Source organism: Bombina bombina, chromosome 7, assembly GCF_027579735.1.
Source record: "Bombina bombina isolate aBomBom1 chromosome 7, aBomBom1.pri, whole genome shotgun sequence".
NCBI lineage: Eukaryota > Metazoa > Chordata > Amphibia > Anura > Bombinatoridae > Bombina > Bombina bombina.
The window spans coordinates 174,111,454-174,126,487 of NC_069505.1; the positions used below are offsets into that span (position 1 = coordinate 174,111,454).

The 15,034-nt window shown below is 36.0% G+C and overlaps 1 protein-coding gene across 3 annotated transcripts in view; it reads left to right on the forward strand.

The window, feature by feature from the left end:
• Positions 1 to 15,034, forward strand: part of OSBPL5 (oxysterol binding protein like 5) — a 526,154-nt gene that overhangs the window by 303,145 nt on the left and 207,975 nt on the right. For all 3 annotated transcript variants that reach the window (XM_053720419.1, XM_053720421.1, XM_053720420.1), the window contains 2 exons: positions 2,864 to 2,948; positions 10,564 to 10,735. In XM_053720419.1, the coding sequence (XP_053576394.1) occupies positions 2,864 to 2,948; positions 10,564 to 10,735 (257 nt within the window). The remainder of the gene's footprint in view (positions 1 to 2,863; positions 2,949 to 10,563; positions 10,736 to 15,034) is intronic.

The window sequence follows — 15,034 nt, forward strand, 5'->3', positions numbered from 1 at the left end:
CCAGGGTAAGAAGGCTTGAAAATCAGGAAGAAACGCTAGTCTGAACTGTGTGACTGAGCTTTTATAAACAGAAAATATATAAAAGGTCTGGTGGAATGAAAAGGAGATGAATAAAGAATATCACATTGTGTCCTTATAGACAGCACAAGCCATCCCAGTGAGACAGTAAATGATAGGTCAGCATCTTAAAGGAACATTCATTTAATTGCTTAAAGGGACATAAAAGTGTGAAAAGAAAATGTCCTAAGGTGTTAAAGAATTTACTATTGTACGGTTGCCTGCATAAAATTCTATTTTAGCCCCTGAAAAAGGGTTAAACAGATTGGCCTAAATTACAAGTGGAGAGCAAAAATATTTGCACAATTATGAGCAAACAACGCTTGAGCGCAATCAATAGAGCTTTTATTTTTGCTCTCATATTAAAAGTCTGAAATTATTTTTTATCACCCAAGCAATAGTCTAGGGGGCACTAACATCTGCATGACTGTGCAGGTGTGTTAAATCCCTTGCATATTTTACTTCTATGGGGGCGCGCAGGAAATTCCATGTTGCAAATCCTTGAGCACTAAGCTGACAATGAGCAAATAGTGGAATTCCTCATGTAGCTCTATGCTAATCTATTATTAATGATTTACTTCATTACTTTAAAAAGCTCAACATTTACAGCTGTACTTTAGTCTGCGCTAGAGTGCAAAACTTAACTCAATCACCTATTATAAAAGCGCAATGAACTTGCTAATATCTCTCCCTGTGCTATCCATTAAAGTTCTAGGGTACGCTGAAAAGTTTCAGCCATGTTAAAGGGACATTTAGATGGTAATCTAAAATGATGAATCCTATAAAGACGTGTTATATATCCTAGGTTACAATATTATTTAATTCTATCTCAGCAGTAACCTCTAACGTATTATATATTTACATAACAATATTTTTGATTAATGGAATTATGAATATTAATAATCAATCATGAAATTAACAGCAATATCAATTCTGATATGTTAGAATTTGTCAATACACTCCAGTGAAACGTTATATAATCTCTGTAGTGTATTCCAAAATGCTAATGAGATATCTAGAAATTATGACAATAGAATTATTATGAACATTAATATTTAATCTCAAATTAAATTAATTCCTGAATTCTGATCAGTTAATCTCTATAAACACATTGATTATATTTATGCAGAAAATAGTGTATTAATTATGACCAAATATATATGTCTATTATCCCATGAATGGACAAACACTTCTATAAATTAACCTTAACTCAAAATGAATTAAAGGTACCTCAGTATTATGGACACAAAATTTCTTTAAATTAACCTCAACTCAAAATGAATCACTTATTAAATATCAAACAGGAATTATGCTAGAATAATTTATAAATAGCCAGAAAGTTTAATCAATTCAATATATATAGCTTATTTAATACATTTGTTTTCACCTATGTTGAAATCTCACAATGAAATCTTAGCTTAACTCCCACAATCTGATGGAATTTCCAGGGAAATATAATTCACTATTTTTAACTCAATATAATTGAATATACTTAACTAAAACCTAGAGATTGTTACACAATACTACCAATTCAACATATGCCAATTAATCTAGCATGAGATAACTTCTTATTTAGCCACAATAAAACAAATTCTAAAATATATCAAAATAACTACAAATAACTTGACATTAAAATACATAAATCCTTTCTTAATAATAATAATAATATTTAACACTAGTACACTTACTACCGTGGTCTAATTAAATTAAATATAAGAATAAGATACTTATTCTGAAGGGTTTTAACAAACAGTGGATGCTGCTATCTACCCCTGAAGTTTCCGGCTCCTTAACTTACCGATCAGGATGGTTGACACCCTCTGCTATTGGCTGATTGGCCGTGAATGTGCAGGGGGCGGCATTGCACAAGCATTTCACTTGAAATGCTTGTGCAATGTTAAATGCAGACAGCGTATGCTGTCAACATTTAGCAATGTCGAGCGGACATATTTCGCTTCAGCGAATCATGTCTGCCCGTCACATACTAAATCTACCCCTAAGCCTCCAAACATCATCATATAGTTTTATATTTATATGAAAATGTAAAATAAATAAATTTACATTACAATTAATTATTACATTTTATTGTCCAGATGAAGCAGCACATTTACATGTTTACATTGAATGGTTTATGTAGCAGTTTTTTTCCCGTGTTATAGTAAATTATATTATGTTTTATCTTATATTATTATTCCATTAAACAATGGCATATGATATCATCTATCTATAGATTATAGGGATCTATGTTATACACAAAGAGAAATACAATTAACATTTTAAGGGTCAACAGCTGTTAGTGGTATCTCTAAATTTATGTGAATATTCAAACTTAATACAAGAGGTGCAGAAGTTTCTTAAATCATGTAGATAACTTCAATATTTGTTTCCAAAGGTCAATAATCCATTAATAAAGGTAAATCCTTATTCCCCAATACACTTATCTGTAATCCTTAATATTTTGTTATGAATGACAAAAAAAATGAGTGATGTACTGGAGGAATTAAAAAATATACTAAAAAATACAAGGATGGAATTGTAAATACCTGAATGTAAATCATTTAACTTTTGAAGTCTACAAATGTATAAATTTAAAACTGTATCAGATAACGTACACGTCAATGCATTATTGATGAAGAATAAGTTACAAGTCCAGTTTCCTGTCTTGATCCAAACGATGGAAAGTTTGGATTTTATGTATTTATTATATTATTTATGTATTTATTTATTTACATAATAAACATATTTTCAGGGTGTCAACATGGGTCACAAATGATGGAATATAATTTTAATTGTTTCTAAATTACAGGGTCCTAAAGGGGAAAATGTAGGCTCCATTACTCTTCCTTTACCCAACAGTCATTTAATATTTCGAGCAGCTTCAGAATCGGATGGTAAGTGATGTTTATAATTGCACCAGGTTGTCAGAAGTTAGGAAGTGTGTGATGAATATACCTCTGCTGGTGCTCTTTGTGCTTGGTATGAACCACTGTACATTATCAATGCAAATTGGTTTAATTAAAAAGTGGGATGCTGACATTATCTCAGGGACTTTATTCATGAACATTTTGCTGACTTTTTGTATTTGCCTCTTTTTAAAGTAATTTACTTAGATACTCACTAAAGATTCATCAATCAGTTTTGCTTATGTTGCATCTCATAGAAAAGATTTTAAAATATTTTTAAAGGGTTCCATGCAATAATGTTTTTTTTTAATTAAGATCTTAATATAAAATTAAAAGTTAATAAAATGTTCCTGTAGCAACCTTAATTTAGTTGTTTGCTGTACTGTACTACTATATTGTACTATATTGTAGAAAATGTCAGTTTCAGAGAGAACCCAGAGGTTGTGTTTTGATGTAGACTGACCTGAAGCTCTGGATAGAGCCTGGGAAGAGACCCACTTCTTCCATGCAGTAGCAATACTGAAGTATAATAAAATAATATGTTTAGTAGCTTGAGGAAGATAGCAGCAGGAAGCCATAGTTAGCACTATACAGCAGGCTGAGAAGTCAGTGGTCAAAAACAGAAAGTCTGTCCAATAAGTGAAATACAGAAGGGTAAAGCAGAGATGTAACCTGACCAGCCTACCAACCAGGGACAGATTATCAGACCACACCATCATAAAGGGATATAAAACAGTCTGGCTCATTCTTGTTATAAAAAAGCACTATACAGTGGGTTATACTTTATAGAAATCATAGCAATTTGTATTATTCATCATTTTAAAAGGATTTTACCCTTTCTTTCTTTCCTTCTTTTTTTAATTTAATTTGTGATTGGTCTATTACATCAAACAAAGGGGCTGTGGTCTCTACTGGAAAACAAAGGAAGAACGTCCCTTTTTAAGTGGTTGCTAGGAAACACATACACTAACATTCACTGTTCTCCAGCAACAGGAAGCCATTTTTTTTGCCTCAGTAGAGAACTTTTGCTGCAAAAATCATGTTACAGGATACCTGAGGAGAATGTCCCATTTATCATCCCTATATTCAGAGGCTACACTGAGAATTTATAAGTGCTGACTTTGCAAGAAATGTTTGTTGTTTTTTTAAAAATCATGATAGGCTAGATTTGCATGTGAGCAAAACGGGGTTTACAGTTTTTTGCACGTCGGAAGTAGTGTATGTATTACAAGTTGAAAGTAAACGCTTTTACTCAAGTGCAATTTAATTTAACGTGCATCGGGATATCGGGACTTTAAGAGCTCTGGTTAACTGTTATGTTATGTAAAGTAGAAAAAAAACACATAAAATTACATTTAACAGTACAGTTACTATCATAATAACACTAATTAAAATTATTTTTAAAAAATTGCAATAAAAAGTTATAAGGGATCAAAGATATAAGGTCTTAGATCTTTGTTGTAGAAACAAGTATGTATATAGTATAAAGAAGGCACTCACTGGTCATTTCAAACTTGTGATATTTTAATTTATGTGATGTTTCAGGGACACACTCCCCTCAAAACATCAAATGCATTAAAATATCACAAGTTTGAAATGACCAGCGAATGTGAATTCAACCTGCTGGCACCTTGAGAATGTTCTTTATTGGACTTTTTATATGTATATATATATATATATATATATATATATATATATATATATATGTATTTATATATATATATATATATATATATACTGTATATATAAATATATATAATATGTTTATATGTGTGTACATATGTATTTATGTATTTATTTGTGTGTATATGTATTTACAGACATTTATATACATATAAACACATAAATACATACGTATACATATATAGACATATATATATATATATTCATATATAAGTGCATTGGAGCCCTTTGCATTCAAGTAGCTGAAAACATATAAAATCATATTTCCTTCTTAATATAAGGAGAGTCCAAGGCATCATTCCTTACTGTTGGGAAATACTGAACCTGGCCACCAGGAGGAGGCAAAGACACCCCAGCCAAAGGCTTAAATACCTCTCCCACTTCCCCCCATCCCCCAGTCATTCTTTTCCTTTTGTCACAGGAGAATGGCAGAGAAGTGTCAACAGATATCGGAGTAGTTCCTTAGGAGGGGTATCTGCCCCTCGATATGGGACTGGAGTTTTAAGTAGTCTTGTCAGCCTCTCAGTGAGAACATTGAGGAAAGTTAGAGTCTGGAGATGCAGGGAGAGTCTTTCTGTGAACCCATCCAGACTGCCTGCTAACAGCTCCTAAGCAATCAGTGTTGACGAGTTTCACTGCCTGCTTGTTTTCTCACTCAAGTCCATGTCAGGAGCGATGCTACAAGACTGTCACACTTGAGAGGCTGTGTTTCTGTTCCACAGCATGGATTCTGATAAGATTGTTTCAAATTTTTACGTATGTTGAAAATGCTAGTAGACAGGGTCACAGTGTGGCTCCTTTTATCTTAATAGAATCATGGGTTAATATCTCCTGAGGGGGATTATTGAACAGTGGGGATTAATCAAATGTGATGCTTTGATTTTATGCTGCTTTATGTGTGAGATTTTATTGGGCTCATAGGCTGTTTGTTATGTGGCTGGAACGCACAGGTTTTTACTTTCACTTTAAGTGCTGCTCAGCTTGTAGCCTGGTGCGCTTTTTCTCATAGCAGGAATGGTCCTGCTATGCAAACCATGTGACCGGGAGTGGTCTTGCTTTCTTTTCCTCTTTCCTGACTGAGCTGGTTGTCGGAGAAGATGCTTATTGTCTGGGTCTAGGAGGTGGTGAGTTTCCCAGCTATTGGGAGTATAAAGGTGCACTTGCTGTTATTAGCTTAAGCTATGGAGGATTCTGATATATTAGAGGGTACTCCCTCTATTCCAAATAGTAATACCTGTTTATATTGTGAGGAGGCTTTGGTATGCCCGCCCTCTCAGTTATGTTCCACATGCCTTGACAACGTTGTTTGGTCACAGAAGGTTAACCCTTTTAGTACCACTGAGCCGTCCACCTCTGAGGACTCGCCGTCCCGTGAGGTGCATACCCTACATCCTTCTACACACCCAGCTTACCCTAGCTTGCAACGTCTCTGGTCTGTTAGAAATATCCTCATGTATATGGAGTCTATTATAGTACCCAGGAATTCCACCCTGGTGCTTGGTATAAGAGAACTATTTTCTAGGTTTATCTTCCATCCATGGTGCTGTTTGCTGTCAGCGATCCACATTCCAGGTGTGGACAACTGGGAAGCAGATTTTTTCTGCATCCCAAAGTGTTTGCAGAGATATGCAACAGGTGGTGGACGCCGGAGATAGATATCATGGGGTCCCGTCTCAATACCAAGCTACCCAGGTATGGGTCGAGGTCCAGTGATCCTCAGGCGGAGCTAATAGATGCACTAGCAGTGCCTTGGAGGGTCAGTCTAATTTACCTTTTCCCACTGTTACCACTCCTTCCTCGCTGGAACAAGGTCCTTTTGTTCATCAAACTCTAGATTCTCTGAGGCTGACTGCGTGGGGATTGAACACTTAGTCCTAGTCAAAAGAGGTTTTTCTGAGAGAGTTATTGATACTCTCATTAAAGCTTGTTACTCGTCACATCTATCATAAGGTGTGGAGAACCTACTTATTCTGGTGTGAAGAGCGTGGATTTTCCTGGCATAAAGTTAAGGTTGCCAGGATCCTATCGTTTCTCCAGGATGGACTGGAGAAGGGCCTTTCTGCCAGTTCCCTGAGGGGACAGTTTTCGGCCCTGTCTGTTTTACTGCACAAGAGGCTTGCAGAGCTTCCAGATGTGCAGTCCTTTGTTAAGGCTTTGACTAGGATCAGACCTGTGTTTTGATCTAATGCTCCTCCTTGGAGTCTAAATCTTGTTCTTAAGGTTTTGCAATGGGCTCCGTTTGAGCCAATGCATGAAGTTGACATTAAATTGTTGTCCTGGAAGGTTCTTTTTCTACTGGCTATTGCTTCTGCATGCAGAGAATTTGAGATTGCTGCCTTACAATACCAGCCTCCTTATCTGGTGTTCCATTCTGATAAGGCTGTCCTACGTACTAAGTTAGGTTTTCTTCCTAAGGTCGAGTCAGACCGCAACATCAATCAAGAGATTGTGGTTCCTTCCTTGTGTCCCAATCCTTCTTCTTCGAAAGAACGTTTGCTTCATAATTTGGATGTGGTTCGCGCCTTGAAGTTTTATCTTCAGGCTACTAAGGATTTTAGACAAACTTCTTCCTTGATTGTTGTCCATTCCGGGAAGCGCAATGGTCAGAAGGTCTCTTCGAATTCCTTATATTTTTGGTTAAGGAGTGTTATCCGCTTAGCTTATTAGACAGCGGGACATAAACCTCCTCAGAGGATTACGGCTCATTCTACTAGAGCAGTGGCTTCCTCTTGGGCCTTTAAGAATGAGGCCTCTATGGATCAGATTTGTAAGGTGGCTACCTGGTCCTCCTTACATACTTTTTAAAACATTTCCAAGTTTTATGTTTTTGCTTCGGCTGAAGCATCTTTCGGGAGAAAGGTTTTGCAGGCTGTGGTGCCCTCAGATTAGGGTCCGCCTCTCTTTTTTTCCCTCCCGTTATCATTCAGTGTCCTCTAGAGCTTTAAAATAGTTTTCCCAACAGTAAGGAATGATGCCGTGGACTCTCCTTATATTTAGAAGGAAAACATAAATTATGCTTACCAGATAATTTAATTTCCTTCTGTATAAGGAGAGTCCATGGCCCCCGCCCATGTTCCCCGATGGGCGGCCCTCTAAATTATATTTTTCTTCTGGCACCATTTATACCCTGATATTTCTCCTACTGTTCCTTGTTCCCTTGGCAGAATCACTTGGGGATGGGGGAAGTGGGAGAGGTATTTAAGCCTTTGGATGGGGTGTCTTTGCCGCCTCCTGGTGGCCAGGTTCAGTATTTCCCAACAGTAAGGAATGATGCCGTGGACTCTCCTTATACAGAAGGAAATGAAATTATCTGGTAAGCATAATTTATGTTTTATGAATTTCACATTCCAATGTTCTTCACAAAGGGGATATGTTCTATGTATTTATAAATATATATATATATATATATATATATATATATATATATATCTGTATATACTATACCTATATATATTACCAAAATAAAACATGATATATGTAGAAATATGTGTTTATAAATAAATAGAACATAGTCTGCTATGTGAAGAACATTGGAATGTGAAATACTGGTTTAGAGATCTTGCTATTAGGAGGAGCTTAGGTGGTATAATCAGGCGCTGTGGAAATAATTTCTCTCTTCAAATACTTCATTTTGGGTTAGGGCACTTGAGAAAATATGATTGGGTTTTAGCTTTTTTTCCACTTTTCATGCTCCATTGAAGTCTATGGGGTAGAGTTAACAAGTGGATGCTGCAATCTACCCCGTAGTTTCCAGATCACTGAAAACATAAGTTAAGAAGCAGTGGTCATAAGACCACTCTAAAGCAGCGGACAGCAATCATCCCGATCAGATACATTTGGGATGATTGACACCCCCTGCTTGATTGGCCGCGAATCTGCAGGGGGCGGCATTGCACTAGAATTTCACTAGACATGCTTGTGCAATGTTAAATGCCAACAGCGTATGCTGTCGGCATTTAGTGATTTCTGGCGGACATGATCCGCTACAGCAGATCATGTCCGTCCGACATTTATTAAATCTACCCCTATGGGTGAATACGGCTTTTTGTGTGCGTTGGGTTAGCCCATGAGCAGAAACTTTTTACTTTTAACTTGTAATACGTATGCTAAGTGATGCAATAAAGATTACTTCTAGCAGACGCTAGCGCAAACTACCGCTCCACTCGTAATCCAGCCCAATGTTTTTTACTTTCATTTAACATATTTTTTTATCTGAAGGGTCTTGTTTTATATTCCTTAAGCACAAGTCAACTTAAAATGTAGTACAGGTCAGTAAGACAAACAATCAGGAATGCAAGAGGCAAAGGGAAAACAAAGATACAAAACAATGGCTGAGTATCAATAATTCAATCAGTAGTTTAATTGTATCCACTTGCACAATACCCAGGTACTTCAACAAGACATAGGGGCCGATTTATCAAGTGTCTGGCTGACATGATCCGCTGTAGTGATCATGTCCTCCAGACATCAATAAATACCGACAGCATACGCTGTCGGTATTTATCATTGCACAATGTGAACTGCTTGTGCAATGCTGCCCCCTGCAGATTTGCAGCCAATCGGCTGCTAGCAAGGGGTGTTAATCAACCCGATCATGTGAGATCAGGAGGATTGATGTACGCAGCCTCAGAGGAGGCGTACGAGTTAAGGAGCAGCCATTTTAAGACCTCTGCTTCTTAACCCCTGTTTCCGGCGAGCCTGAAGGCTCGCGCGGAAACAGGGGTCTACAGCCCCATTCGGGCCGTGATAAATTGGCCCCATAGTCACTATTTAAAACAACAACATGATGTAATACTTGTTAGATAGCAGTTATAGGTAATCTATTGCAGCAAATTAATGTGCAAGTAAGAACAATCTCAATGCAAAAAAAAAAATCTAAATTGATACTTGCATTAAATGAACAGTAAAATATGACAACTTCCAGTCCATTCAGTAGTGCTATAGCATATAATGATACAAATGTTTATTAAGCACTTCTAATTTGTTCATATTATTTTCTGCAGCTTCTACACTAAAACTAGATAAAGGCTGTGTCATTTATGTCATAGGGACTAATAGAGAACATTTTTCTCATAATCAGATTGGCAAACCTGGGAATTCTCTGAGCTCCCTGCACAATGCTTTTTATGGCTTAGGTCAATGTTTCACAAGCACCCCCAACAGGCCTGGTTTTTGTTATAGCTGAACCAGGGCACAGGTGAAATAATCAGGTGATCAGTAACCATGGTTACTGATCTGCTCCCACCCATAAACTGATTATTTCAGCTATAATGATAACCTGGCCTGTTGGGGGTACTTGAGGACCGAGGTTAAGAAACAATGGCTTAGGTGATACAGCCTCTGACTCGCTGTATTATTTCAGCCTTTAAAAGAAAAAAAAAGGTGGCTGTAGAAAAATATGTAAATTTGAATTTAATGTATGAAAAAGCTAAAAAATTGTATTTAAAAAATATGATTACAAAACATTGAAACTAAACTGAAAATGCTTCACTGAATTTAATGCAGAGCTTCCATGTTTCCTTTACCATTAGTACTGTAGAACTGCTGGTTCTAAATGTTATGAAACATAATGATGTATATATTCACCTAAGTAACCATAAGTGAATGTGTAGGCGTTTGTAGATATTTCCGGACAATTTACTCTTATTCCTGACAATTTGTTAAATAGAAAAAAACACATTGCAGTTCCGTTTGAGGTTTCTGTGTTTTGCCAGTTTGAAAGATTCATTGATTTAGCTGTGGTCAGTTTGTGTATTTGCCATGATAAGTTAGAAGCTAAATAGAATACAAAGTGAACCAGAATTAATACAAAGTATTAACTAATTATTACTATTATGTTGAAACATTGTATGTTTTATTAAATGAAACAATGCAGATTTACAACTAGGTTAAACAACTTGTATATATTTTTGCTATCTAGGAAGGTGCTGGATGGATGCCTTGGAATTAGCACTGAGGTGCTCCAGTCTTTTTAAGATCAATTTGCCCAGACAAGGCAAGGAAGGTGATGTGATTTCTCCCGTGGATATGAATCACACTGGCTTGTACACACTGCTGCACACCTCCACCATCTCTGAACAAGAACTCTTCCAGTAAGATCCATTTTCTTTCTATGGTGGAAAAAAATGGGAAAAAAACTTTCACTCTTCATAATTCAGGTTTTGATGGCCTATATTTGTTCATGGATTCATTGTAGGACGGCCTTATTCATATCCCAGACAAATCCAAACAGTGAACAGCAATCAGACTCTAACCTCTATGAGGATGGTGCGATTTAGACCAAGCTGACGAACTCCAGTTTAAATCAGCAGATATAGTAATAAGTCCACAGTACCATATGGATCCTTGAAATCCAGAAATGTATTAAAGCATAAAACAGACAGTCATGCATTGTTTCAGGAACACAGTCCCTTAATCATGCATCATAATTAAGGTACTGTGATCCCGATGTCACATGACTGTCTGTTTTAGGCTTTAATACATTTCTGGATTTCAAGGATCCATATGGTTCTGTGGACTTATTACTATATCTTATACATATCCCAGGAATTCTGTTATTTTCTTACAGTCTTTACCCTTTCTGCCTCTAATGGTGGTGTATTCCATATATCTGTCACCCTTTCTATAAAGAAAGTATTCATTATATATTTCTTCTGAAATAACCACAGTCCAGTTTAAGATTGTGAGACCATGTTGTGGTGTCATCAAATAGCTCCCACTACAAAAAATATAATATAGGAATAATTTAAATACTATTATACTGATTTGCTATTAAATCCATGAAAGTAGTTCTATACCCAAGTATAACAGCTTTGTGATTCCGACATGGGAATGTCTCCTCTGAGTGGAAAACTTGATATCATCAGGCCCTATTAATTAATATTTTGTTACTTATCTCTCCTACCCCCCACTGGGGATATAATTTCTTCTGTTGGCTATGTTTACACAGCTTGTCTATAGCCAATACTATAGTATAGAAACTTTCAGTACATGAGGGGATACCACAAGCAAAGTCAGCTATTTCAAAATGTCAAAATAAAGGTAAATGAGGGATTTATAAACTATTTCAAGGGATATGAAACCCAATTTTTTCTTTCGTGATTCAGATAGAGCATGCAATTTTAATCAACTTTCTAATTTACTCATATTATCAATTTTTCTTCATTCTCTTGGTATCTTTATTTGGAAAACCAGCAATGTAAGCTTTGGAGCCGGCCTATTTTTGGTTCAGAACCTGGGTAGCCCTTGCTGATTGGTGGCTAAGAAAATCATTGGAAACAAGTTAAAGGGGTAAAACTTTGAGGGCACACTTTCCATTTAAGCACAAGCTTTCTACATTTTCAAGTTATGTCCCTATATATTGGCGTCCCAGAGAATGTTGCTTAGCATCTGTAACAAGATAGTGTAAAAGACTGTCTTTCTGTTTTTTGTTTGCAACCTTTACGTATACGTAACCCATCCGCAGTAGAAAAGCACTTATATTTGTAAATATGTACAAAACATTAATTTATATTTATGTCAGACGTCTGAATTAGTCTTTATTATTTTAAGCAATGCATTTATATAACTATGTTCTATATAATATTAATTGAATAAATAATATTTAAGTATTGAATAAATTAAATGATCATATTTATAGGTACCTATGTAAAATATTAGAGCAAAAATCATTCTTAAATATTCATGCAATTTCATTGAACGTGTGTGTTTTACATGTTTAATATATTTCCCATTGTGAAATAATTCTGAGTCTGTGGGTATAAGAATGACTGTTGTAATTTTGGGTGGAAAGCTGGCAATTTGCGTGCAAATGATACGTTTTTGGCTCCCATTGACTTGAAAGCAAAAACAGACTTTCTCTGTTGTAATTTGACAAGCATAAGACAAAACTCTGACAGCTATGTGAACTACCAGATGGTGCTATTTTTTTGACATCTTGATTAACAACTATTGAAACGGACACTCTAGTCAAAATTAAACTTTCATGATTCAGAAAGGGCATGCAAATTTAAACAACGTTCCAACTCACTTTTTATCATCATCATTTGTTCTTTTGTTATTCTTTGTTGAAAGCTAAATCTAGGAAGGCTTATATGCTAATTTCTAAGCCCTTGAAGGCCTCCTCTTATCTTAGCGCATTTTGACAGTTTTTCACAACTATAGGGCGTTAGTTCATGTGTGTCATATAGATAACATTGTGCTCACTCCCGTGGAGTTACTTATGAGAGGGCACCGATTGGCTAAAATGCAAGTCTGTAAAAAGAACTGAAATAAGGGGGCAGTCTGCAGGGCCTTATATACAAGGTGATTACAGAGGTAAAAAGTGTATTAATATAACTGTTTGGTTATGCAAAATTGGGGAATGGGTAATAAAGGGATTATCTATCTTTTTAAACAATACAAAATCTGGAGTAGACTGTCCCTTTAAAAAAACAAAAAAAATAATAACCTTTGTTCTAGATTACTAGTGGAGCGCTATTTATCTCTCATGCTTGCACTCTAACTCCGCTCGACTTCGGCTTTTTTTGCTTGTCGGATACCATGTGTATTACAAGTTGAAAGTAAAAAGTTTTCACTCAAGTGCTAATCCAACACGCACAAAAAGCCGCAGTTACCATATTGCAACCGAGTACACCCTAACAGATTTGTCAGAAAACCTTTACTTACCTTTCAGTACCTATAGAATATATTCCCCTGTGTGAAGAACAATGGAATGTGAAATATTTACAGTGCAAACACAAGTTAAAGGGCCAGTAAACCTAGCAAATAATGTTATATAATTCATAGTGCAGAATTATATAACATTAGCTTAGTGTCAGGTTTCTAAAGAAAATTGTTCGATAGATATTTAGCATAGAAAACAGAACGTTGCTCCTGGCTCTGTTTTCTTCTGCTAAGCGCATCGCGGGCACACTGTCTAATCACAGCCGGCTGATTGCGCTATTAAAATCAATGTAGCTCGCTCCTGCTCTGGTCTGAGTTTAATAGCGCAATCAGCCGGCTGTGATTAGACAGCGTGCCCAGATGTGCTTAGGAGAAGAAAACAGACCCATTCTTTGCTAACTATCTATCTAACAATTTGCTTTAGAAACTTGACACTAAGCTAATGTTATAGAATTCTGCACTAAGAAGCATCACACAGTTTGCAAAAAGGCAACTCCAGGCTTACTATGACATACAGGATCATAGACACACACGTCTTAATTATAGCCTGTTGGACATTAAAGTAACGGTAACCGAACCATGTCATGGCTTAAATGAGTGAGTCTAAACCATAGAAGACATACGTCAGGGACATAGGAGTAGGAAGGGAGTGAAAAAGAGAGAGGGTGGGGGGAAAAGTCTCGTTGCTCAGGTATATTTTGTGGTAAGGAATTTTTACAATAATTTTTATTAGACAGTGTTAATATTAGGTTAACTGTAATCTTAAAGGTATTTTTAATGTTTTTTGTAAAACTTTTTATGGAGCACAACGGTTAACCAGAGCTCTAAATTTGCGCTAACCCTTTAAATTCAATTGCACTCTAGTGAACACGTTTACTTTCAACTTGTATTATGCAAGCTACTTCTGGCGCGTGCAAACAACTGCGATAAACCCTTGTTCGGTAGCTTTCTGGTAGGCCTATTATTTATTCATTAATTTATTTGTAAAGGACTAACAAATTCTGTTGCATGGGGTGCCCACTAAATGCTTATAGCTGCGCTATCTTAGTGGTTAACTTACGTGATAATAAATATTTAAAAGCTGAAGTTGGCTGGGTTTTCAACCATTGCTGTAGTAAGCATAATATGTCAGAAGAGTTAAGTGAATATATAAGTAATATTTAATCATAAGAGTCAGTCTATGATTGAAGGAAATTAAATGCTTTTATTTATATGCATTGTTATTTGTTGGTCAGCAAATGCAACATCATTTTACTTTGAATAACAGTTTTGCATTATAGCATCAATATTTTAATTTTAATGTATAGAAATGGATCATAAAATGTTACGATTGGAGAAAATATTAAATCTATTACGCAATTTAATGGGATACGAAACCCCGATTTTTCTTTCATGATTCAGAAAAATTGGGTAGTGCTTGCTGATTGGTGGCTTAATTTAGCGCTACCTAGGTTCTGAACCAAAAAATGGGCCGGCTCCTAAGCTTTACATTCCTGCTTTTCAAAAAAAGATAGCAAGAGAACTAAGAAAAATTGATAATAGGAGTAAATTAGAAAGTTGCTTAAAATTGCTTCTCTAGCTGAATCTTGAAATGAAAAAAATGGGTTTCAGATCCCTGTAATCAACTTCCATGTCTGTAATGAGAGTGTTCTTTCACAGATTGATACGCAATGAGACTGATACAATTACATTTTCTAATTATAGGAGGAGAGAGTGGATACTTATTT